This window comes from Suricata suricatta, chromosome 14, assembly GCF_006229205.1.
Source record: "Suricata suricatta isolate VVHF042 chromosome 14, meerkat_22Aug2017_6uvM2_HiC, whole genome shotgun sequence".
Classification (NCBI taxonomy): Eukaryota; Metazoa; Chordata; class Mammalia; order Carnivora; family Herpestidae; genus Suricata; species Suricata suricatta.
Genome location: NC_043713.1, coordinates 56,240,097 through 56,265,729, shown reverse-complemented (window position 1 = coordinate 56,265,729; position 25,633 = coordinate 56,240,097). Strand labels below are relative to the sequence as shown.

Here is a 25,633-nt window from a genome sequence, read left to right as displayed (position 1 = left end):
AATAGGTGATGTTCTTTTCAATGCTGAAATTAGAACAGGTATGCAGAGGAACTATAACAGTTTGGGCTGATATCTGAAAATGAATTTGAACACAAAAATTATTCTAAGTTGATTCTAGGAAGAAAAACTGAAACCCTGTGCAGTTTTGCCTCGGTTTCCTTAAGTCTTCTCCCCATCACTTGTGTGCTTCTGTGCTGTCAATATGTGACCGCCCGTTTCTGACACGCCACGTGCCCTTCTTCCTGCTCGGGTGACCGTCACAGCTCACCAATAACACTGTTCGGGGTGGGCACTGGAGATTTTTGTCTTCTTGACAAATGATTCAAGATATTTTCACTAATGTTCATTCAAATCTCGTTCTGTGTTTTCATTCTTTTTTGGAGGAGGAAGTAAAAGAAGAAGGAAGGCACCCAAATTTAAGGTTTTTAATGCAAAATCCTGTTTTACTTTTATGAAATTGGTCCAGTTATACTGAATAATATATTTCAAATTATTTCCTGAGACACGAATAAATTATCTCTGAGATACATGTCTTCTAACCAAAATCAAAAAGCATGCCAGAGGCCGGCACAGGACATGCTTTACTGATTCCAAAATCCCCTCCCTTTGATTTGGTAGCTCCTGGTGGGGTCCGAGCGACCCTGGCCACCATGAGCCTCCAGACGCATGCCCGGGACACAAGGTGCTTATCCCTGGCACCCATGCCCTGGCAGGACTGAGGTTTAGGGGGGACATAAGGGGAGGGTCAGTATTCCTCCACCTCTGATGTCTGTCTCTCAAAAGATGGTGTGGCAAATGCCCTTACCACGAGGTCAGGAATAGAGAGGTCACTGGGGATTGCTTCCAGGCTAGACAAACAACTAAACTCCCAAGACCAGGAATCTACAGCGTTGGGCTCTGGACTCAGGAAAACCTGCCTCGCTCCAGGGACCAACAGCCATGACCAACAGCCCTAGTACTGGATTTCTGTGGTTTGTGGCTGGGCGGGAGCCTCCAAGACTGCTGTGGCTATGCCTTTACAGATGTTTGCACAACAGGCAAGACAGTTCTTCCCAGCGGTTGTCCCCCTGTGGGACTTAAGCCTTTGAAAGACAAGGTCTCAAAATTTCAATAACATCAGGCCAATAATACATTGTTTCCCTCACAATAGGGGCTCACGCGGAAATCTGCTGGGAAGAAAATGTGTGCAGGGGTGATTCCTACCACCACCAAGCCCGGAAGGAACAACAACAACAACAACAACAACGTCAGGAAGGACTAGAGCACAATAAAAAAAAATAAAAGCAATGACAGGCATAAAGGAAAGACATTCAAGGATGGGCTCTATGGAGTAAGATGAGTTCTCTAGTTCACGGAAAGTGAGAGGTATTAAAAAATCATAATATCAAATCTTGAGAGAAGACTTGTATCCCTTTTTTTTTTTCATATTCTAATTTCTATATGGTATGTTTTCTGTGTTAACCAGAGCCGGCAAGAAGTCAAGGTCCTTAAGCTCACAGCTGCATACTGGAGTTTTTTGAAGGGAAGAAAGATAATTCAAATTTAAATTGTGATCCCATCATAAACAATAATACCTAACTTCTTTTGCGCACTTGCTGTTTCCCAGACCCAGTCTGAAGTAGTTGGTGCATAGTAACTTATTAAATTAAAAAGACCGCACTCCTGTGTAACAGGTGCAAATGTTGTCCCCCATTTTACTGGAAGGGGAGGAGGCCCCAGGGGAGTCAGGCAGGTTTTCCGAGGGCACACGGCTAGTGGGTTGCAGAACTGACGTGTGAGGTCTCATGCCACTGTGTGATGCTGGCTCTGTGGCAATGTCAAAAGCAACTCAGAAGGGTTCTAACTGACAGGGGTGTGCGTGCAGTTGTCATGATCCCAGCAGGAAGGTAAGAGAAGAAAGCCCATGTCGACCACCTGAAAATACCTCTTCAAACGTGTATGTGTGTGTGTGTGTGTGTGTGTGTGTGTGTGTGTATGTATATATGTGTGTATATATGTGTGTGTGTATGTACATATATGTATGTACACACATATGGTAGATATATATTTTCTAATCAGGGTGATTCCTGCCTTCAAGACTCCCATGGGTTCCCCTGCCACAGAATCAAATCTAACTTCCTGAGTATGGCCAGCCACAGTGCCCTTCTCCATGTCCCAAATTCTATGTCCTGGGCTGCCACCACTCTGCGTTTCCAGAACAGAAGCCCTTATCTGATTGCTATCCTCCTCCTCCTACACGAGCTTCAATTCAAGCCTGCAAGCCCCACTGTCTCAGGTTGGCCCACTGAAGGTCAGCTCGTCAGGCAAGTGTTCCAAGACCCAAACCACATCTCCCTGTTTCTTCAAACATTTACAGTCAGTTGTGACGCCAGTTTGTTTTTAATGTAGGTTTTTCTTGGTGGTCTGTGAACGTGGACCTGTCCATTTAAGTCACAGTTTCTCTGTGCCCAGTGGTCTCACACCTAGCTTGCTTCCCTCATTCACACCCCTCTGCTGGCCCCTGGTGGGAAGGTGAGTGTGAATGAAGCCCGTATCTGTAGGTGAACACCCAGCCTGCTTGGTGCCAGGCACTCTTCGAGGCATAGAAGGGGTGCCAAGGTGAGTTATAGAAATATAGTCCCTACTTTCAAGAAGCTTATAGTTGTAGAAAGTAGAGAGAAGTCAAGAACATACTATATTCTCATTTAAAGGGAAGTAAATCCTAAGATACTTGCATCTCAAAGTGAGCTATGTGCACTTCTGGAGACACATGGGGATTTTCCATGGGGCACATGATTAGTTTTAAAAGGATTCATTTATAGATACTTGTCTAAATGGACGCCACCAAAATTGACCTCCCTGAGAAGGAGCCCCCATGCACAGTGGGCTTTCTTGCACTTGACAAAACTCTCACCCATCTCAAAGACTACTGTGAGGCACTGTTCAGCTCTGAAAGAAAGCAACTGACTGAAATACTGACTCTGAAAACTCACAGGGTTTTCTGCTTTCTTTGTCTGAAACATATTTATTACGGGTGAAACTTCATGTTAGAAATGAAGTGCTTTTTTTTTTAAATAAAGAGAAAATTTTGTTTGTCACACAGTATCATTAAAGCTGTATTTGATCATATTAGAAACTGGGGTAGGGCACCTGGGTGGCTCAGTCAGTTAAGCGTCTGACTTCAGATCAGGTCATGATCTCAGGGCTCATGAGTTCAAGCCCTGCATTGGGCTCTGTGCTGACAGCTCAGAGCTTGGAGCCTGCTTCAGATTCTGTGTCTCCCTCTCTCTCTGCCCTTTCCCCCTCAAAAAGAAATAAACATAAAAATAAAAGAAACCAGAGTAATTTGGTTCATATTGGGGTGCTCTGAACTCAGGACACTTGAAAGCAGCAGAGGCTGGTAATGCTTATTCTTTTAAATGGAAGTAGAATGTTTGGTTTGAGCACCGTATTTGTCTGGACGAAACCTGGTGGGAGGTTTCATGTGTTTTCTTTCAGGTTAGATATGCTTCTGTCTATAAAGGAGTCAAAACATATTTATCACATATCATAAACTATTTATTTTAATTACATCAATCCTCATTTCATCTTAGAAAATATTTAATGTTGTCTATCTCCTTTTAACAAGTAGGCCCAGTCGGTTGGAAAGCTGAGTCCAACTACCAAAGGTCAAGTCCAGGAGGAGCCACTCAGCTCTTCTGCAGCATGCAGACAGATGTGTGTCCATTGTGGAGGGACCTATTTTATTTATTGAACAAAACCCCTCAAGAAACAGGAATATGTTGAAGGGGAACAGTAAACAAAGAGTAAATAAAGAGATCATGTACTGATTAATGAGAAAGACAAATTTTAAATATCTTAGTCTCTATGTATCAAGAAATGTTGAACTGTTCCAAGGATGGCTTCCTGGACATGTAGGTGGTTGGCAGAAAACAGCAGTGGAAATGTCCAGGCAGCATGGAAATGTCGGGAAGCCCAAAGACAGTGGTAGTATGGCTCTAGGTGGTGATTCCATTTGAGCAGCACGTGGAGTATGGGGGTAGGGAGGTCAGAACAGTGGTGGGCAGGGCTGGCACCCTGGCACACTCAAGGTTGCCTGGTGCAGAGATGGGACCCATCTGAATCAGACTTGGGAGACAGGCTGCCCTTGGAGGGCAGTTCTGGATGACACGGAGCAGGATTCTTGCTGTCCCTAGTGCAAAGGAGGTGAGGGCCATGGGCTGGAAAGTAAAGGGGACTTGAGAAGCAGGATGACAAAGATGATGAACAATTAAATGAGGCACAAAGATGCATCACTCTGACCAGGTGTGCTTTATGTATACTGTCTCGTTTATTTACCTCTGCAACTGTGTGAATTTCCATTCTAAGATGAGAACCAGGCTTAGGAGAATAAGTACCTTTTTGTTTGTTTGTTTTTTTAAATTATTTTTGAGAAAGAGACAGACAGAGCATGAGCGGGAGGTCTAGGGCAGAATGAGAGAGGGAGACACAGAATCTGCAGTAGGTTCCAGGCACTGTGCTGTCAGCACAAATACCGATGCAGGGCTAGACATCACAAACATGGAGATCATGACCTGAGCCAAAGTTGGACACTTAACCTACTGAGCCACCCAGGAGTCCTAAGAGTAAATGCCTTTGAAGCTGGGATTCCAACCCAGGTCAATACAGTTGCACTTCAAAAAAAAGTTTTGGGAGAGAGAGAGAGGGCGTGAGTGGGGGAAGGTCAGGGAGAGAGAGAACCCCAAGCATGCTCTAGGCTGTCAGTACAGTGCCCAATGTGAGGCTCCATCCCATGAACCATGAGATCATGACCTGAGCTAAAATCAAGTACTGGATACTTAACTGACTGAGCCATCCAGTCGCCCCTCACTTTTAAAATTTCAGAATGGCCTCCATAGACTGGGGTCGAAGGCTTGTTTGTGAAACAACAGTTCTCCAACTTCATGACATGGCTGGCCCTGGGTGTGGGAGGGGGGCTGTGTCTGGTGTGGGGTACAAACCAAATGGTAGAAGTATGGAGGGAGGGGGCAGGGATACTAAGGGCAAAGTAGCTGCAGAAAACTGAGAAGCCCTTGCTTTGGGCACTGGCCTGGCTTGGGCTTGGTCAAGTCCTTCGGCATCCAGTTCATTCCATCAGGACTGACAGCCACTGAAGGTGGAATACGAATGTGGAAAAAGATGAGCCTAGGATTTATGCATTTATTTTAAAGCTCTTGCTCATAAATAAAAGTGGTCCTAAATTTTTGATCCATTATTGTTATTGTTGCTGCTGGCAATAATCTAGAATAAGTATTATGAAGTCAGTTATTCAACATTCAGAGCATTAGATGTCCCTTCAGTGGTTTCTGAATAAGTTTTTATTACAAAACTTTATGTGATTTTTCAGTATGATAGTTCTGTAACACATCTATAATTTTACATTGAGTAGCTTTTCATTTGTAGCCATAGTGAAATGTAAAAGGTAAAATATGCCACCATGTTTTACAGACTGAATCTGCCTCGTGTGTCACAAAAATGATTATTGTGACATAGAAAACAGTCAGCTTCTGCATTAATAATCCTTAACAACACTTATTTGATAGGTGCATTTGCTCTCCCCTGAGGCTACTTATGTTAAAATCATGGAATTTTTATGAATAATTTTTGGTTTCAGCTACAGAGACTGGAAACCGAAGTTGAGATGGCTGGGTGCGTGAGCTGTGATTTGCTCATTTTCCGGAATTGCTAAGAATATACCTGCTACCCCCCCCCCCCATATAACAACTTTAAAGAAGCAATAGAAATCAACTAAGAAATTAGAAGCAAACACTGAGGACTGTTGTATGATGGGGAAAACTTGGGAATACTTTATTTAACTTAAATTCAAAAATATAACTGGTAGCGTGATAAAATAGGATTTCTAAGGATAGCTCTTACATGAAGCATTCTCTACATCCAGAATTACAGGGTTCAGAATGCTCACCAGTCTACCGGAATTTTCACTTAGTGACAGTAAAAAAGAAAATAGGCATTGGAGTTATAATAAAATACACCTTTTTAGAGTCAAAAGCAATGACTTAAATAATGATGTTAAATAGCATTTGCAGCTACTTTCAGCTGTAAAAATTAGTTTGCAGCTAATTTCAGTGGTTCTCACACAAAGATAAATCACTTCTTACCCTTTCCCATGGGGAGTAACTGAGTCCTTCCCATTTGCCTGGCCCACTCAGGTTAGCAGCTACTTGCTGATTACCCTCTTTCTTCTTCTTCTTCCTTTTTTTTAAAAATTTTTTAAAATTTATTTTTGAGAGACAGAGAGAGAGGGAGACACAGAATCTGATGCAGGCTCCAGGCTCTGAGCTAGCTGTCAGCACAAAGCCTGACGTGGGGCTCGAACCCATGAACCGTGAGATCATGACCTGAGCTGAAGCCGGACGCTTAACCGACTGAGCCACCCAGGCGCCCCTACCCTCTTTCTTCTAAATGGGCTCACAGGTGTGGGCTCCTGTTATAATCCAAAATGAAGCATCCACTTCCTGCCATATCTATGAGCAACAATTCCCCTCAAACACATAATCCACATGCTGATGTTTACATTTCACTCATACCATTCCCTCAAATTGTCCTTTCAGACTGAAATGAGAAAGTGTGCCAACATTAACGGTGCAAATATTCGTGGCTTTCCCCAGATGATTAGTGTCATGGAATGTTGGTTTCCAAGCGCATTACTAGAACATATGCAATCCTGATTGGACACCAAAAGGTCACGTCGGATTTAATTAAGAGAAAAGTGGTACAAACCAAACACTAACAGACAGGCTGCACACAGATTCTAAAATAGCCCAGGAAGCCTCTGTCTGTGGTATGAGTCATAACCCTTCCACCATTCTCTCTTTTGTTTGGTTACTAATGTGTCTTTCATCTTACTCACTTATTCTGTTAAAAGAGTTACGAAATATTTATTTATTTTATTTATTATTTAAGAAAAAATTTTAATGTTTTATTTATTTTTGATACAGAGAGAGACAGAGCATGAGAGGGGGAGGGGCAGAGAGAGAAGGAGACACAGAATCCGTAGCAGGCTCCAGGCTCTGAGCTAGTTGTCAGCACAGAGCCTGACACGGGGCTCGAACCCACGGACGTGAGATCTGACCCTCAGGTCACCGAAGTTAGAGGCTTGACCGACTAAGCCACCCAGGTGCCCCTTATGAAATGTTTAAAAACATAAAAAGTATAGATATAGTAGATACTCTTTGCTATGTCTTAATAAAGATAAATGGAATCAAGTCCCCATTTTCTTCCTAAGAAATACAAGGCACTTGCTATTTTAAAATTGTAGTTTCTACCTTCCCATTTTTCATATTCATATTGTCTAGTAGCTCAGTCCCACTGTGAGTTTATCCTACATTGATTAGTCATTATTACAATTCCTTTCTTTTCTGTTGTAAATCTTTACACACCTTCACAGCTTTTATTGTGGTTTTCCTTAATTTATCTTTGCTAGGATACAGTTCCTGTATTTCTGCACCAATCTTAATTATGTTGTAAGTCACGGCAAAAACAAAGAAGCACATTTTTTAAAAAAAGTAAACCGAAAACAAAATGAGTCAGGTATTCTGAGGCTTTCTTCCTTTTCCCCTACTGGGAATTTTAAGACCTATAAATAAGGTATAGTGGCTTTGTCACCTAGGTTTGTTGTAATATTTTTAGAAGTTTTCTTTTTCCTTAATAAAAGCTACATGTGTTAAAATTAATTTAACTCAAATATTTCAAAAAAAATCTATAAGATCACCCTTGGAAGTCTTCAAATTAGTTATTTTTGACACACAAGCATATACATACTTTTAATCATTTAGATAAATTTGTGCAGTGATAAAATCCCAAAGGAAGATTTCAAAAATGAAACATCATTTAAAGAGTAACTTTGGTTGCTCTCATACCACATATGCCACATGATAACTTAAATTACAATCATGTGTTTTGTTAAAGAAAAAGACACCAATATATTTTTATCTATAAAAATGCTGGCACACAACCTCAAAACAAAAAAGGTTTTCAAAGTGACAGAAGTGTTCTAAATGTTAAGCAAGCTTAGAAAAAAGTCTGTCTATATGTCAAACAGAAGAGGAATAAGGTTGGTCTAATTGTGTTGCTAGAAAATTTGTTTTGGAAGCATGTAAATAAATTATTGGAGAAAAAAATTTAATACCCTATTTGCTTTCCCCTTGGTAAGTATTGAGGCTTTGGGTGTGGGTCAGGGTAGGAGCTGCCTTTATCTGAAGCCATGGGCATGATTATTTGCAAACATACTGTCTATGTTTTCTTGCCTGTATATAAATATTTCACCGTGTATCTCCATATTTAAAGAACATAACCATAGGGCACCAGGGTGGCTCAGTCGCTTAAGCATCTGACTCTTGGTTTTGGCTCAGCTCATGATCTCACAGTTTCATGAGTTCAAGTCCCGCATCGGGCTCTGTGCTGACAGCATGGAGCTTGCTCGATATTCTCTCTCTCCCTCTCTCTCTCTGCCTCTCCCTTTCTTACTTGGTTTCTCAAAAATAAATAAACAAAAAAATATTAAAGAACATAACCATGATACTGTTACATAACTGTAAGAAGACCAGTACTTCTTTAAACTTACTGTACACCCACTAATTATTGACTCCTCAAGTCCTTTTCCTGAGCTGACATACAGTGCTTGGGGAATACCTGCATTTCCTGGGAATTTACTATGTGAAATGAATTTCAGAAGTGGTCTGCAGGAATTCCTTTTGCTTCAGCTCCATGCTGTCTCCTGGCTCTTTGGTACAGATTCTAACTGACCATGTTTAGGCATCTGGTTAACCTCTAGCTGAGCAGCAGATGGTGCCTGTCTAACTAGCTCTGCCCAACACACAGGTTGAAGGAGCCCAGAACACCCATCTTTCCCTTTATTTCCCCTTCTGCTCCTCTTGTCATTATTATTTTTTTTCCCACAAGATCATTTCTCAGCCACATTCTTTCTCCAGGAGTTTCTTAGCTTTACAAAACTCCTCTCTAAAATATCCATAAGCATTCTTATTTCAGAAGGTCGTTTGGAAGAGCCTGTTGCAACGAAACTTGTCTGGCCTTTGGAATGAGCAGTTTTCACTTACATGTAATCTGACTCTCTAAGTGCTTCAGGGAAGCCTTCAGAACAGCAAGGCTGGTGTCCTTTGCTGCCACTGGAGCTGCTCCATTTCTAGAAGACTTCAAAAATGGAAGGAGAATATATTTCTCCAAGCTTGTGATATAGTTTATTGTCTTTTCAACCCATGCCTGTCTTTTGTTGAAAAATGATGATAATCTTTGCATTTTGGGGAGGATGCAGGATACTGGTGAAAATATAAGTGGTTCCCATTGATACATCCTTCTGGAAGGAAGCATTAATTCATGTAGAAATATTAATGTTTATGAAAACTATATGGGCACACACTATTCCTGGGTTAAAGCCTGAACTGCCTATGTGTTACTTAAAATGTGTCTTTGGAGATCCATATAATGCTAATGATAAGATAAGAATCATCGCTCATATTTAATGAACGGTTGCTTGCAAAGCGGGCATCTGAGTTGACCCAGGCTAATTCTGGAATCCACTCTCATTAGTCTCTTTTCCACTGCCTCTCAGAGGAGAAAAAGTCTCATCCTAGTGACTGACATAAAAAATTAGTATATAGAAGGCATTTTAGGACCCCAGATTTGATTGTGACCATACTGCATGAGCAAAGGAATATGTGTGACTAAAACCAGCAAGGGGGTGGCTCTTAGCTTGACTTGCACCTACACCTAAAACGTTCCAAAGCATTTCTGGAAACTCCATCTACTTAGATGAACTATTATTTGGGTTTTGTTATTTTGGAGCGATATTCAGCCCTCCTATAGAATCCTACCTCTCTAGCGGCTGCATAAACATTTTCAGCTCTCGGTGGTACCACTGTGAACGGGAAGGCAAAGGCTCCTATTATAAAACTGAACGATAACGACAGACAAATCTGATCTGAGTGACAGGGGTAAAGATTAGGCCTCCAAAGAGAAACTCTTATATAGAAAAGAATGAAAGGATTGGTAGGCAGCATGTGGCAATAATCTGCTCTACTCTGAGGAGATGGAGGCCCAACTACCGGAGGGGACCTCCGGTTCTTGATCCCTGGAAGAGCCTGTATGGCAATATAGCTTGAAGAGCTGGGAAGAGGCACATGAGAAAGTGTTTGGAGCCTCAGAAGGGAGGAACATGACAGATGTTCACACCACAAGAGCCTCTTGCTGGCTGAGTCACAGAGCATTCATCAGGCCTGTCTCTAAAGAGAACCCTCATAAACTCACCTTGAGTACTTGTTCATTCTGTGAGGAGGGGAACAGAGAGAAGGCAATCAAGGAGAAAAAAGAAGAATGGTGGCCTTCAGAATGGAGGGGTTTGGTGACCCAAAGGATCTGGCTGCCTTCTGTCAAGGAGAAATAAAGCAAAGGGAAAAACCTATATTCATATGCTTCAGGGCCACTGGCAGAGATATAAAAGCTTTCATTAGTCTCTATATCCTTTAATTAAGCTCTTCTCAGAATACAAGGGGGATCTGCTTTTATTTAAGAAAAAAGAGAATAAATCTAATAAATGAGTAAAATAGAGATAAGTTGATTCCCTAGACATAGCTAAGTGTAGGCAATCTCAGACTTTGCATTAAGTAATTTCCAGAAGTATCCTTCTGAGTAAGAAGACAAGAAACAAAAGTGATTTGCAATGGCCAGAAACTTCCTAAACTGTCTGCTACAAACTTCTTCAAAACTGTGTCGGTGTGTGATAAATGAAGCAGATCACGGAGGTCAGGAAAGTGGCTCCAGTTCTGTACTGGGTCTCACTTTCTCACCTGCAATGGAGGATGGGTGAGACAGAGAAACAGCCTAAAGTCATTCCCAAACCTGGTGTTTTTGCAAAATCACAGATTAGCAATGGTTGTTCATATATACACCAGCATTAGGTAATTCCTGAGGTCACTGCTGTATTCCCAACACCATTGTAAGGCAGACACATGGTAGGTCCACAGAAATATTTGTACAATTTTGGATAAATTAGGTCTGAGAGCAATGTTTTGCTTTGAAAAGGCCCAGGAAACCAGCACCAGGGCCTGTAGCCCTGGGTATTCAGTCAGAGCTCTAGCTTTTCAAAGGGCTGAACCTGGAAGAAAGCTGTGACCTCATATTGTTTCTTTGCTATTGAGCAAAATGGGCCTCAGGAGATCAGAGACCATTAGGTTTCTCTCACGATAGGGTATGGCATGCAATCTATGCAAGCATGAATGTCAATCCACACGGTCTGCAAACACTTTTGTACACATGACTCATTTGGACTCACTATGGATGAAAGTGACTTAAATCAATTTTTGCTTTAAGTTCTGTTTCAGTGACAAAACAGGGGAGCTGGACTTCAAGACTTTTAAAGTTTCTATCAGCTCGACACGATTCTAGAATTTTTCTACCTCAAATGAAGAACACCTGTAAATTATTCTTACAGATTTAAAGAGAATTTGAAACAATCTAAACCTGAGTGCTTATCTGATAGCAGCATCATTTTTCTTCAAATTATTCTGTTAATTTATGTTCCATTACTCGAGGGACCTGTTTCCAATATGGCATCTATAACCATAGGGTGGATGTCACCTACTGCAATCTATTTTTGGCTTTATCTTTTAATTTGCAACCTGTCTGTAAACATTCTCACTACTAATGAGCAAGGGTATTAAGAGCATAGGGTGAGAAGCGTCTATGATCTGACCTTTTGGCTAATTGGCCAGTGTCTGTTGAAATTAATCTGGTGAAGAAAAGTTATAGTTTCAAAGGAAGTTTGTTGATAAGCTGTTCATTGCAATTGTTCATTTTTCCCTTGGAAAACTCTGCACGGAGAGTAACATGTGGTGGGCCCTGCCTGGAAGGTTTGGCACTGGGCCTATGGAATGCGTAGACCTCATGAGGGGTCACTGTCTGACCAGGTATAAAGGACACTTCCTCAAAGCCTCCCTATTTAAATTTGAAAAGTAGCGAATACTCCATTTTATCAGGTAACACGTTTAAATCAACCTCAAGGAAGGTATAGTAAGTCTACAACTCATTGGCAATACGGGAACGACTAAGCTGGGAAGAACAGTGTCAGCTCATGGACTTGTACACACTGGTGTTTGAAAGAAGAAAAACAAAAGTTGTTTCATGAAGGCTTAGCTTTCAATTAAAAGACGTTTTTTTCTTTCAGTTGTATGGAGAAATAATTTCAAGGGTTCATCTCCAACTGGAGGCCAGAATTCAGGAGACAAAAGCTTCTTTACAGCGTGTAGAACTTGCATTGACACTTCTAAGTCTCTGCCCCTAGCAAGCCTTGCCAAGGAGAGTTAAGTATATCTATTCTAAGCACCATTATTTACTGCTTCAGAGGATAGAGGAAGAATGTGGGGCTGGGAAAATAGAAACCGCATTTATCTTTCTGAAAATCCTTTTTTAAAATGTTCAGACCACATGGAGTATGGGATAGGAATGCAGAAGAAAAACAGATCAACTGCAAACAGAAGGAAGTCATTGTAGCAAAGCTTAAGCTGTAGTGCAGTAGCTGAAGACTAGGTGGTGTTTCTGCTATGAACCCACATTTTGGTTATTTTCATGTAAAAGTTTGCTCCTAGCTCAAAGTCTCTGGAGGACATTTATTTTTAGGCTTCTCTTTTTCAAATTATCAGTAAATAATAATCCTGGGCAAATAAAATTGATTACATAGAGTGTATATGGAAGGGGGGATATGCATAAGTAGGGTCAGGGCAGACTATCTCCAGAAACACTGCCTTGATTGGCTGGCACAACAGAAAAAAAGTGTTGGTGAGAGCTGGAGCTGACCAGCTTTAATTCAGAAAAGAAGGCATCGTAGATGTTGGAGATTATGGTCCCCAAATCCACCCAGGTAAGTAGATGCTGTGTCAGGCCAACATGAGATGTCTTTCTTGCTTGGCTGGAATGTTCTACTGCCTAATTTTCTCACTCATTCCTGTTTTCTCACTGGGCATCTGCTTTGTACTAGCTCTCCAGGCATGGGTATGTACCTGTTGAATCAACAAATGAACTCTGTGGCCCTTCTTCTGATGCCAGGACATGAGGTAACCTTCTGCCAAGGCATCTTCCTCCTTAGCTGGCTGGCAACACAGTTCTGTCTGATGGTGAATAACTATCCAGTAACTGATTTTCTGTATCAGTTCTTATGGTCTATGCTGGTGTGACTGGCACCCTGAAACAGGACACTTAGCGTCCAGAGTCTCTGTGAAAAAAGATGTGCTAACTTTAGATTGTTAAATTCCATGCATTTCACCATTCCTGAGTTTAGATACCTTGACTTCCAGTTTATCGTTTGTTTTCTCCAGGAATGTGCTAATTTGACAGGCCTGGCTACGCCACTGGAGCTCTGATCTCAGCCTCCATCTTGCTGCCATGTAGAGTCTCTTTCTGTCACCATAAGTGTTAGTTCCCTGGACTAGCCGGTTTTCAAACAGGTGCCCAGAGGCCCGCTGGGGAACAGGGAGACTCAGGAATCTCAGTGTCCTATTTCAGGACATCTAAGAAGACAGTTTTTTTAACTAAGAGGTATTTTCAGATACGACTGTATCATAGAAAATTCATGTTTTTTAGGAGGGAGCATCATAACTTAGGAGGAAGGTATTAGATTCTCAGGGGTGAGTTTCAGTTCATGAGAAAGAGCACAAGCCCTGAGACTGATCTTGAGGGCAAGAAGCACATGGTATCATGCAGCACTAGACACAAAAAGGATTGGAAAAACATCCAGAACCTCGCTGAATGCACTCAACTACATGTGAGTTCTGTTTTCAACCCCTGCTTCTCCCCAGGGCCCTCTTTACTCTATTTATGAAACAAGACAAGTAATACCTAAATAAGAGGACAGAAAATTAGTTATACCACAAAGCCTATACTTAATAGGCACTTCATATTTATTGAATGAATGGACAAATGAAAATGCTGAGTTTCTAAGAGTATCATATCAAGTAAAACTACTGATATATATTTATCACTTTTTATTAAATGAGAAGGAATACACTTAAAAATCAAGCTTTGACAATACAATATATTTAATATTAGAAAACATATTTTAGTTCTATGCAACTAGTGACTAAAATAAAAATTACTGGCCATTATTGTTGTCTGAATCATTTGTTTCTACCCCAGCTATTCCCTTTGTTTCTGGTTTTCTCTGCAGATTAATTCCATACTAACTAATTTTCTTAAAGCATTGCTTTCACCACCACGTGGGTCAGAAGCATCCCTCCTTTCCTTTCTCTCCTCTTCCTTTCACTAAATAATACTTCTCATTCATAGCCATTTAACCAATGTCCTCACCTTACTTGTCATTCTTTCCTATCCTTGTAGCTCAGGGCATTTTTTTTTTTATCTGGGGTATACAGATTTTTCCAGGTTGAATTTAATGGTTTGTGAGCACCTGTATGCCTATGTAAACTTGTGTGTATGTGTGAGTTTTTCCTGAGAGAAGACCCATTTCAACAAGTGACCAAGGAGACTCAAGATGCCATGTAGGCAAAGACCCTTTCCATCCTCTGTCAAGTCTCCCTCGTGTCCTCTGCCAGCGCTCCATGCTCCTCCCTGACCTCGGTAGTCTACCTGTTCATCTGTCCTCTTCCTCTGACAAAGGACACTTCCTTCAAGTATGGCTGAGGACCTGCCTCACTCACTCACCCCACTGACACCCTTTATCCTTTCTCTGGCTCCCAGAAATCCCAGCCAAGTGCCAGTGCACCACCATGTGACTATGATGTGCTGCTCAGATTTCATGATGCATGTCGGCTCCCCTGAAGGAATTAAGACAGGTTGTTCTTCTGGTAGTTCCTGATATTTGTGTGCACCTCCAGCCCACAGATGAGCCAGGTAGTGAGGACAAGTGACTGAGTATTGGGCAAGCCGTATCCACCCCAGACTGACAGCATTTCCTTCCTCAAATACCTGACACCATCTTTCCTGAGTTTTCTATTCAGTTTTAAAAATCAAACCAGGGGCGCTTGCATGGCTCCCATTGGTTAAGTGTTCCACTTTGGCTCAGGTCATGATTTCACGGTTTGTGATTTCGAGCCCTGTGTCAGGCCCTGTGCTGACAGCTCAGAGCTTGGAGCCTGCTTCAGATTCCATGTTTCCCTCTCTCTGCCCCTCCCCTGATTGTGCTGTTTCTCTTCTCAAAAATAAATAAACATTAAAAAAATAAAACCAAACAGTAATAAAAAGGCACTTCTCCAGGCTTCCTTTGTTAGCATACCACATGGCTGGCAGGTGTTTCCCAGAATCACTTTGGGGGAACAATTCTAAATGTGTGCAGCTCCCTCCAGTTCATGGCCCACACTGTGGTCTCAATGGGGTATCCTTTGATAGTGAAATATGATCAGTTCTGGGTAATCCTGCCCACCTGTGTGCTCATCTGCCCCTCACTGACAACCCTACTTTTGAAATCCCACCTCTGCCTGGGCCGTGAGTACAGACATGCAGTAACAGACATGACTTACTCTTCTTTGATTCCTGGTTTGCCAAACCATAGATCCTGAATGTTACAATTGTATTAATGGCTGGTCAGGCAGATCTGATGAAGTTAATACTGGGTCATCAATATATCTGCCGTAGATGGAAAACAGTTAAACAGAGTGGGGACAGGAAGAACATACTAAAAAAGCCACAGATCTGGCTTTTTTGTGGTCCCTTCAATTTGCAGAAACATTACCCTTATCATCAAAGGTCAAAGTCAGTTACTGGTATAAAAATCAATGAAGTTGAAGCAGGAGAGGAAGAGATCGAAGAGATAAATTCATGACATGTCTTTTAGATTGAAGGGACTTGGTGAAAATCTATGTATTTTAAACTAGTGGGAATACAATGAGTTGTCAGTAAATTGGAATGTTCATGTAGTTTTGTGGGTTCCTGGTATGAATAGGTTTTAAAGAATTATATCAGCACACAATAGGAAAAAAAGAACAAGGAGAGATTTTAAAATTGCATCGGCTTGTTAGTTTTCATCATTCATTTTGTTGGATTCTTAGACGTTTGTGGGTTTTTCTTTTCTTTTCTTTTTTTATGATGCGATCCATAGGCATGTTCTAACCGTCCTTGCCAATTACTGCAGAGGGTCAGAAATCTTTATTACTGGCAATCTGAGGCTATGAGTTACATTATGTTTGTGTAATATACTAGGAAAAAGCCTTTAACTTTCTAACCTAAACATCATGGTCTGAATGCATTACTCGTAACATGATGTGTACTGTCTTGATTGAATGTTAGACTAAAAACATTTGCTCATCTCTGCCCCTTGCCCTGCACCAAGAGCAGTGACATAAGTACTGCCAGTGTTCAAAGTGCCATCTTTAGATCATCCCGCACCAGCAAAGCTGCAATGCTCTGGTAAACAGGGCATTATATCGTCTCCTTCTCCATTAAGAGCACCTGGGTGGTCTACTGCAAAGTGATTACATTTGCCATCTCTTAGCTGCCAGCAAATATATTTACTCATTAACACTTGATAGGTTGAATGCTCCCAAAGAGGGCTACTGAGAAATTCAGTATGATTCAAACTAATTCCGAAGGTACCAGAAAGTGACTTCTCTAATGGTAGTTTTCTTTAAGAATGATCACCCTCAGGGAGAGAGGGGCAGAGACGAAGAACAAAGGAATGCCAGGTGAGGGGCCACACATAGGATTTTGGGTGTTTCAATCTCTACTTTGGCTGGCTGTTTAAGTAACATTTAACGCAGAGGTCCTCAATTTTGAAAATTCAAATAAGATTTAACTTTATATTCATGTTATTTATAGAAACATGGGCTAATAATCAAGAACTCAGTAGCATGTTGTATATTTTATGATCAAATTTTTGCTTATGTTTATAAAAACTGTTAATTCCAAATTATCAGCACATTTATTAGGTAAGATCTGTTACGATCCTTACTTTAGAATATTCTGGAATCCGAAGGTAGGGATTTGAGGAACTAACAAAGGGTTCACCTAAAAGCATCGATGGACTCAGCTTAAAAGCAGCAGGCTATAGGAGAAGGCGACCAGGACTGGACTCAGAGGCCCTGGACACACGTTTGTTCTATCCTAGTAGGTAGGAGTTTGCACCAGGTGCTCGCAACTCCTTAGCAATTCCTATGTAAAGGTATATTTCCTGCCAGGTTCAAGCTGGGCACTCCCCATGTGACCTTTCTTCTGACTAGCCACGTGACCTTGGAAGGAGCCATTACTGACTTCATTTCAGGGGAGGAAACATACTGAAGGCTAAGTAGGTCACCCAGGCCCAGGGGTAGAATTGTAAATGGTGACATGACCAGGTACTGGCCAAGGCTGTTGGGATTAGGATAATGGACCACAGTGGCTCCATTTAAGCCATACTTGGAGCTTTTCTAACCCAGAGCCCTGCTGTCCAAAACTACCAGTAGGGAATTGCCAAATGAAGCTATTTAAATCAATGTTAAAATCTAAAATTCGGTTCTTCATTCACAGTAGATACTTTTGAGTGTCTATTAGTGGCTACCAGACTGACCTGCACAGATACAGAAGGTTTCCACCATACAGAAAGTTCTACTAGATAGTGCTGCCCTACATGTTGGAATTCTGCTCATTGGGTACAACCTATGACTCATTAACTGAATCTGACCTCAGTCTTTAGCTACTTCTCTCTCCTCATGGTCCATCAACCCCCTCCAACCCTCCTGCCTTCAAACCTAGACTTTCCATAGTGTTTTTGGCATCCTTTATTCTCTTGCTCCTTGATATTCTGTTGGGCACCTCCTGCCAATCCATGACTGTTGGCTAGTCATATCCTTTTAATTTCCCTGCTCCTATCTCTGGGACATAATACAATATTGGAAACAATGATAAAATAATAAAATGAAGAGAATGCATGATTCCACCCTAAGTGGGTCCTCCCTGCTTCTGGGCATTTCTTCAGTTCATCTAACAGATGCACTAACTCATCCCTTACAATGCGGTGTTCCCAACAACCTAAGCCCTCTCACGATCCTCATTCTCCATAATCAGTGTGTCAGAAAGATGCCACAAAAGCTCTTGCCATGAGCTTCTCCAACATTTTCCTCTAGCTTTCTTCTCGTTTTCTTAGCAAAAGTGGTCCACCAACTGCTTTCCATCCAGGAACACTGATTTCCTGCTTTCAGGTCTTTGCTCATGATGTCTTTAGGAAAGACATTTAGAAGTTTTCCTCCAGAACTCACCTCTGCCACGAAGCAGTTTTTGGATCATCCCATCTGAAAGTGACTTCTTTCTTCTCCAAGTTTCCCTAACATTTTCTCTGCACCTCTCACATGAATCTCTAATTGGTGTTGCTTGTAACAATGTACAGATCAGCCCATACTTCCCCATCAAACACAACCAATGTGAGAGGGAGTGCTTGATGGATTCAGCTTATACCCCTGGAAGCAACTGGCACAGGTCTCTTATAGACAGTACTTAGCACAGATTTATTTAGTGAATATCTATGTACCTATTTGTGAAGATGTCAGATTTGTTCTGAAGGTAGACAGAATTAATCCAATAATGAATTGATGGATACACTCTAATGATCACAAAATCAGGTTCTAACTAAGTGATTGCATTATCAGACCTTCTGATGGGAAAACAAGGGGTGTGTGTTGATGACTGGAACTGCAGTAAACAGGGCTACAGCAGTGGGGAATATCATTCTGGGGGATGACATAGGGACGAGATGATAGGGTAGGCAGCCAACAAATAAATGGGGCCACAGCAGGTGCAATATCATTCTGGGCAGGGGGGGGTGATGTAGGGACGAAATGACAGCGAATAGACAAACAACCCAAGAAAGGCATCAAAGTTGAAATAGACTTACCTTGGGTGGCAATATAATGATTGGGTCGATGATAACCCTAAAAATAAATGAGAAAAAATATTTGACAAACTTCCAATCAGTAAGCAGCACAGAAGTCACCCAGTAAGTCTGCCAGAATGAATGCACAAATACCAACAACTGCATCAGTTGGAAGTTAAATGGCCAGCCCCAGTACCACCTAGTGCCTCGTAGAAAGCAAAGGTGCATCAAACCGAACAGTTCTGTTGCTCACACAGGGGGTGGGAGTAACTTAATTATATGCTGGCTATTAGATTATGGGTGAGCAATAAACACTAACAACTTATGGATTCTCTGAAATAACATGACCACGACTCTTATTAGATTGTAAACAGGCTGGGAATGTGCAATAGGATTTCATTTGTGTTTGGGATGTTATTGGCAATGTGCCAAGGCTTAACACACATTGTGTTCTACTGGTATAGGCAGCTTCATCAATAGTAATACTGAACATCATTCTTAAACACTGCCAATGCCATGACACGCTGCTGGGGCAGGGCCAGAAATCTGAAGAGGCAGAAATTCTGCAAGGCCCCTTCCTTGTATCATGACCCTGTGAGGAGGGGAAAAGATGAAAATTGAGACCAAATAAAGAAGGGAACAAAGAACACCATAGGATCAATATCTGGGGAAGATAAAACCAATTTTGAGAAAATTACACACAGGTAACATAATATCGCCATGGACCTTAATATTTTCCATTTCTATCCCCTGAGATTACCCAATATACTATGCCCGAAGCCAGATGGGAAACAGGAGAAACTTGGAGAGGAAATACAGATTTCTCAGACCATTTAAATGTGTATCTGGTAGATTTTTTTTGCTTTTAAAACAAGTCATTGATAATGAACAGCAAAAGCAAACATATTCTTTGATACAACTGACCTGCTGTGGGTATAGACTCTTGACAAACATTAAATGGGATTATTTAGATAATCACTTGTTTTTTTGACAGCTGATAAGTTCCACAAAGCAAGACCCTGTCTAATGTACGACTCCATGTCGGTCCTAGCAAGGTGCTAGGAGATAGGAGGAACTCATCTGTGAAACGGAAATAATCCACACAGTCCACGAATGACCTATGTTGCTAAACACAGTGGCCATTTCTCAGGCCATTGTTTTTGTTTCTGGTCTGAATCGTGCACAGTTAAAACTCTAATTGTACAACAGTAACTGACATATAATATAATAGGTGGCTCAATAAAATCTCATTGACTAAGTGAATAAAGGGGTCCTGAATATTGACTCTCTTTTCTGTTAAAATTAAAACTAATTAATCTGGTATTTTCATTATTTCTGTGTCTCCCCCTCCTCTGTATCTCTACCTGCCCATTCTTTAAAGCTTAGTTAAAATCACTTCTACCACAAAACCTAATCTGATTATGTTTACTCCTTCAGGCAGTGATTCATGAGACACTTATTAAATGCTTAGAGAGTTTCAGGGCTGTGCCAGGTGCAGGGAATACAAAGATATGTAGGATACTATCCTTCCTTCAGGGGCTCTAGGAGCTGGGACCGGAGCATGAACAGGAGTCTTTTGGAATCTCCCAAGGGAAGGAATGCTATAGAGAAGACATGTCTTACTTCAGCTTCTAAACTGTGAAGTCTTGGGGAGAAGGCAATAGGTCTTGGACCCCTCTGAATTCTCCCACAAGGTACTCATTAAACATCTGCTGGATAAAGGAATAAGTGCAATGTATTTTAGGAAGGGACTTTGCTTTAATAGAAAAAAAATCTAACTTGGACTGGGGATGTTTTGGACCATCATCCAACGTAGTGGTGTAGAGGGTTTCATTTGAGGAAGGGGATGTGAATTACTCTTCAAACAATCATTCTGCGGGCCCCACCCTCAGATCCATAACCAAAGTGCCAAACCTTTCCAAGCAGTCCTAAAAACAATATTCTTATGGTTATTTTTCTAGATAACTCTTAGAGATTGTGATGCTAGTACTTTTAGTATCATCTGAATTACACTCAACCAAGAAAATGAAAGAACACCTACATGTGAGTAAAGCCTGTATGTCCATGGAAGTATTGATAAACTAGAAGACAGTGTGGTGGTCAAGCACTGCGTGCCTTAGGAACTGCAAGGGAGCAAAAGTCTGTTTAATGTGAACCTGAGCCTTGAAGGTAACAGTGACTTTCCCTTCATTTTTAGGCTACTTTTGATTTCATTCATTCTTTCAACTGAAAACATGCTGTCTCCTCTGGAACTTATTCTAATGTAAGACATTAAGTTAACATGATGCAGAATGAACAAAGAAGCAGTCTTCAATAATTAAACAGCCTACATATTTAATGACATGTCTTGTGTGCATTAGATGTCCTGGTTAACAGCTGCAGACTACTTTGAAGGCAACTTAAAAGTGCGGTAATGACGAGAGATTGCAAATCATAGAATTAGGAATTAAGAGAGTTTTATCTTATTAATATGTAAACAGATTTTTTTAAGTGTCAAATAATCTAAGTTGTTGACAAAAACATGGAAATAGTATTTCCTTGGTCCATAGCAAACACAAGGCACAGAATGTTCCAGAGGAGCTCAGCAGCCAATAGGCTGATGTGAGAAAAGGAGTGGCCGTGTCTTCACCATCAAGTTCTGTGGGCTGTGAAGTAACTTCCATGGAGCAATGAGTACCCAACAATACCATGGCACACACATGTTATGGAATGTGGCAGAACAGTTGGGTTTCCTGACAGTTTCAAAATACATACATCAATATAATTTCCATTGATGTAGTCGGAGTTGGTATCTCCTTCTATGGTCTGCAGCCTCACACGTGAATGATCATCTGCAAGGGAAAAGGAAAACAGTGATTTTTAAAAATGTCTTATTTATTTTTGAGAGACCGAGAGATAGAACACGAGCAGGGGAGGGGCAGAGAGAAGGAGACATAGAATCCTAAGCAGGAGGGCTCTAACCCAAGAACTGTGAGATCATGACCTGAACCAAAGTTAAATGCTTAACCAACTGAGCCACGCAGGTCCCCCAAGAAAACAATGAATTAAAAGCAATCTGTTGGGCTGTTTAGAGCCCTAGTATGTAAGCACATTACATAGAGATCATTCACATCCATGTTGCCTTAAAGATAAACAATGAAATACTACACACCTATTACACTTCCTATTTTGCTCTTAAAACTAGGAAGGGTTTATAATTATTTGCATTTACAGCAAATATCATGAAGTTATTCCTTGATCATTTACAGATGCGAAGCCTTGGCAGAGGTTTGAAATTTCTACGTTGAATCCTATGACCACAAAAGAATTATTTCTTGGACTGAATGTGTAGCAAGTTCACTAAATCACATACTAACCCTGAGATTTTGAAGGCTACCTATGACATCCACCTTGGCAAATGATGGTTATAAACCGTGGCCCAGCTCTCTGGGAGGTGTGGACATGGACCGAACCTCAGTTGTTGTCCCTGAATTCCCCGAGCCATTCTCTGAACCGTGTGTGTGAGATCCAGAGTCAGGTGTGTGGGTTAGAATCCCTACACTTGTGATTTGGGAAAAGCTACTAGCTCTCCCTGTGGTTCAGTTTTCTTATCTGTAGAATGGGGATTAACAGTGCCTGCTTCACGGGATCACTGTGAGCATTAAAATAAAATAGAAAAGAAGATTAGGAAAATACTGGTATATAGCAAGGGATGGATAGATGTCAATTGTTGCCATTGTCATGTCTGTGTAACAGACATGCAGACTGTACTCACGATCTGTACAGCTGGTGTCCCCACAGATGACAACTGCCTAGGAATGGACCCACATGCAGTCCAAGTTTTCCTCATGGTGACCTACTCTACCATCTAGTTTCTCAGAGTACGTTTTGCTTAAACCAGAGGTTCCCTATCCATATTTTTGCAGGTGGCATGGGGCAGGGGAGTCACTGGGGTCCTGGGTATGTGTGGATTGTCCCAGCTTTTGTAATAGTAGAGCCAGTGCGCATGTGCACGCGCACACACACACACACACACACACACACACACACACACACACACAGCTACTGCAGAGCAGGGCTGTAAGCAACTCCAGCAGTAAAGACATCTGAGCCTCCCGAATGAAAGATGCTCCAATAGTCCTGAATCATGGCTATTCTACACACATCAGGCTTTAAGTCAGCTCTTCAGAACAGAAATTAGGTCTCCTCCCCATACTCCTTGACTTTCTCTGGGCACTTTTTTTTTTTAAAGGCAGGCACCACATTAGAGCCTCCCAATCTTCCAGAGCAGCACTGTCTTAGGATCTATTGTACCTCCTTGTCAGAATCGACCTTCTTTTACACTTTATTTCTCTTAGAACCTCAGAATGAATGCCTCCCATTCCCTGTGATTTATCACCCTTGGGCCTCTCAAATTGTTCTGGAATGTTCTATATGGGGACTTCAATCTCTGATAAGACTGCACTCTCATCTCCCATAAACAGAGCCTTTGACATAAAGAGTTTCCCCATCATCTCCTACTGCTCAGTTGGTTACCTCCCACCCTCCTTCCATCTTTTTTTTTTTTTCTTAACTTGGCCGCTGTTTCTCCAGATTTAATCGCTTTACTCTCCTCCTGATGGGGAAACCCACAAGACATATGTACAGCATATTTCCTAGGCAGACTGAGATTGTTTTTATTTATCTTTATATGCATGGTAGTATCCTTTCTTTATTCTAAAGTTGATTCTACTAGACTATGACCTCTTGGAATCAGAGACCACATGCTATCCATTTTGAATATCCCTATGAGCACCTTTCAGCAAGGCCACAGTGCTGAGCCCCAGGGCCTCTCTTCATAGCACTGTCTGGAATGCATGACCACATTCAGGGGTCCTAACACAAGCAAGTGAACATAAATGAATGTAACTCTTCACCCCACTAATGAATATTGTGTCTTGATAGTCACTGTCTCAATGGAAGGAGGGGCAAGTGTGGTCAGGCGAGGTTCACTGGGTCTGTTTGGAATGCTAGGATGGTCCTGAATGTTTGCTTTACAACCACTTATGAAATTGTATTTGGGTGCTTTATGCCCTGTTCTGTACCTATATTTCACTATTTAAAACTAAAGGAGTCCAGGGGTGCCTGGGTGGCTCAGTCGGTTATGTGTCCAACTTTGGCTCAGGTCATGATCTCACAATTTGTGAGTTCGAGCCCAATGTCGGGCCCTGTGCTGACAGCTCAGAGCCTGGAGCCTGCTTTGGATTCTGTGTCTCCTTATCTCTCTGCCCCTCCCCTGCTTATACTCTGTCTCTCTCTCAAAAATAAGTGCACATTAAAAAAATAAATAAAATATGAGTTCACTTTGAGGGTATTATGCAATGTGAAATAAGTTCAACACAAAAGGGTAAATACTCCATGATTCCACAGTCAAATTCACAGAGACAGAAATAACAGTGGTTGCCAGGGGGTGTGGGGAGATGGGGAATAGGGAGTTAGGGTTGAGTTTAGGCCTTGCAGTTTGGGAAGATGAAAAAGTTCTGGCAATGGGTGGTGATGGTTGCCTAACAATGTAAATGAACTTAATACCACGGAACCAGACATTTACAAATGGTTACATGGTAAGTTTCATGTTATGCATATTTTACCACAATTTTTTAAAAGGGGAGAGTCCACTCTCCCCATCCCTTCCTTGTAGAGTATGTCTCCAAGTTCCTCTCTAAGCCTGGATGTCCTGAGAAACAGCACCTTCCATGGTGGAAGGGCACATCATGGACTTGCAATCTTGGAACCCTTAGGAGTTCCCTTGCTTCTTCTCTTTCCCAGAGGAAATAAAGGCAGTGGTGGTAGTGACTCGAGAGCTTGCCACTGGAGGAAAACTGTCAGATATTATTGATGTGTACTCAGGAGATGGTTTAAGAATTACTGAAAAGAAGCTTAGGAGATATTTTTTTCTTTTGGTGATAAAGTGTGTGAGTATTGATAAGTCAGTGTATCTTAAGGCAGGGAGAGAGATGCTTTAACAGTGGAGATGGGCTTAATCTCTCAGATGAAGAAGTCGGCTGTGGAGAAGAACAAAAGACCATGAATTCTATCCCTCAGAGCAGGCTGGTCATGGCATGATCACCCTCTTGGCTGTACTGGGTCAGCCCTTATCAAGGTAATTCTCTGCCTTCCAGCACCTTTCCTCAACAGCACATTTCCTCCAGAGCAGCAATAAAAAGAGAAGAACGGTCTCACTACCCCTCATACTGAGTCAGTGAAAGTGAAGGCAAAAGAAGGAAGTGGATCTCCTCCAGTCAGGAGAGCCTTCCCTAAACTCCTGCTGGATAACTGAACATGCCTTGATGAGAGAGATGGGGATTCTCAGGCATCCTCTTTCAGATCAAGCTCTCAGTGGATTATGAAAACAATAAATATAGACTGTTAGGGGGCAAACAAGTCAGTCCATGGAGGTTCACTGCCATCTTCTCTTGAAATCTCATTCACCTTGAATCACAAGCCAATTAAGAAGACTATCATATAGCAAACATTCTTTTAGGAAAACTCAATTCCTTCTCCATGGGCACTCTTGAGGTGAAATAGTATCAAATGATAATGAGGAAATGCCCATGGGACATTTCCAGGATGCAATAAATATGGGAGGCTCTCAGGCAAGTCATCCACAGAGATGCCCACTGCCCACTGGCTGAGCCCAGTACCAGAAGCTATCATTTGGGTTGAAAGGAAGAAGTTTGGAGAATTCACCTGTTCAAGTATAAAAGTTCGAAAAATCTAATGGATTTCTGTCTGACAATAGGTCAACTATTCATGAAAGCCAAGGGGTCAAGACTA

The 25,633-nt window shown here is 41.6% G+C and overlaps 1 protein-coding gene across 1 annotated transcript in view; it reads right to left on the bottom strand.

The window, feature by feature from the left end:
* PTPRM (protein tyrosine phosphatase receptor type M) overlaps positions 1–25,633 on the bottom strand; it is a 755,728-nt gene that overhangs the window by 39,865 nt on the left and 690,230 nt on the right. The window contains exons 23-24 of the mRNA XM_029921584.1: positions 21,596–21,672; positions 18,863–18,899 (exon numbers count right to left, since the gene is read on the bottom strand). Coding sequence (XP_029777444.1) covers positions 18,863–18,899; positions 21,596–21,672 — 114 coding nt within the window. The remainder of the gene's footprint in view (positions 1–18,862; positions 18,900–21,595; positions 21,673–25,633) is intronic.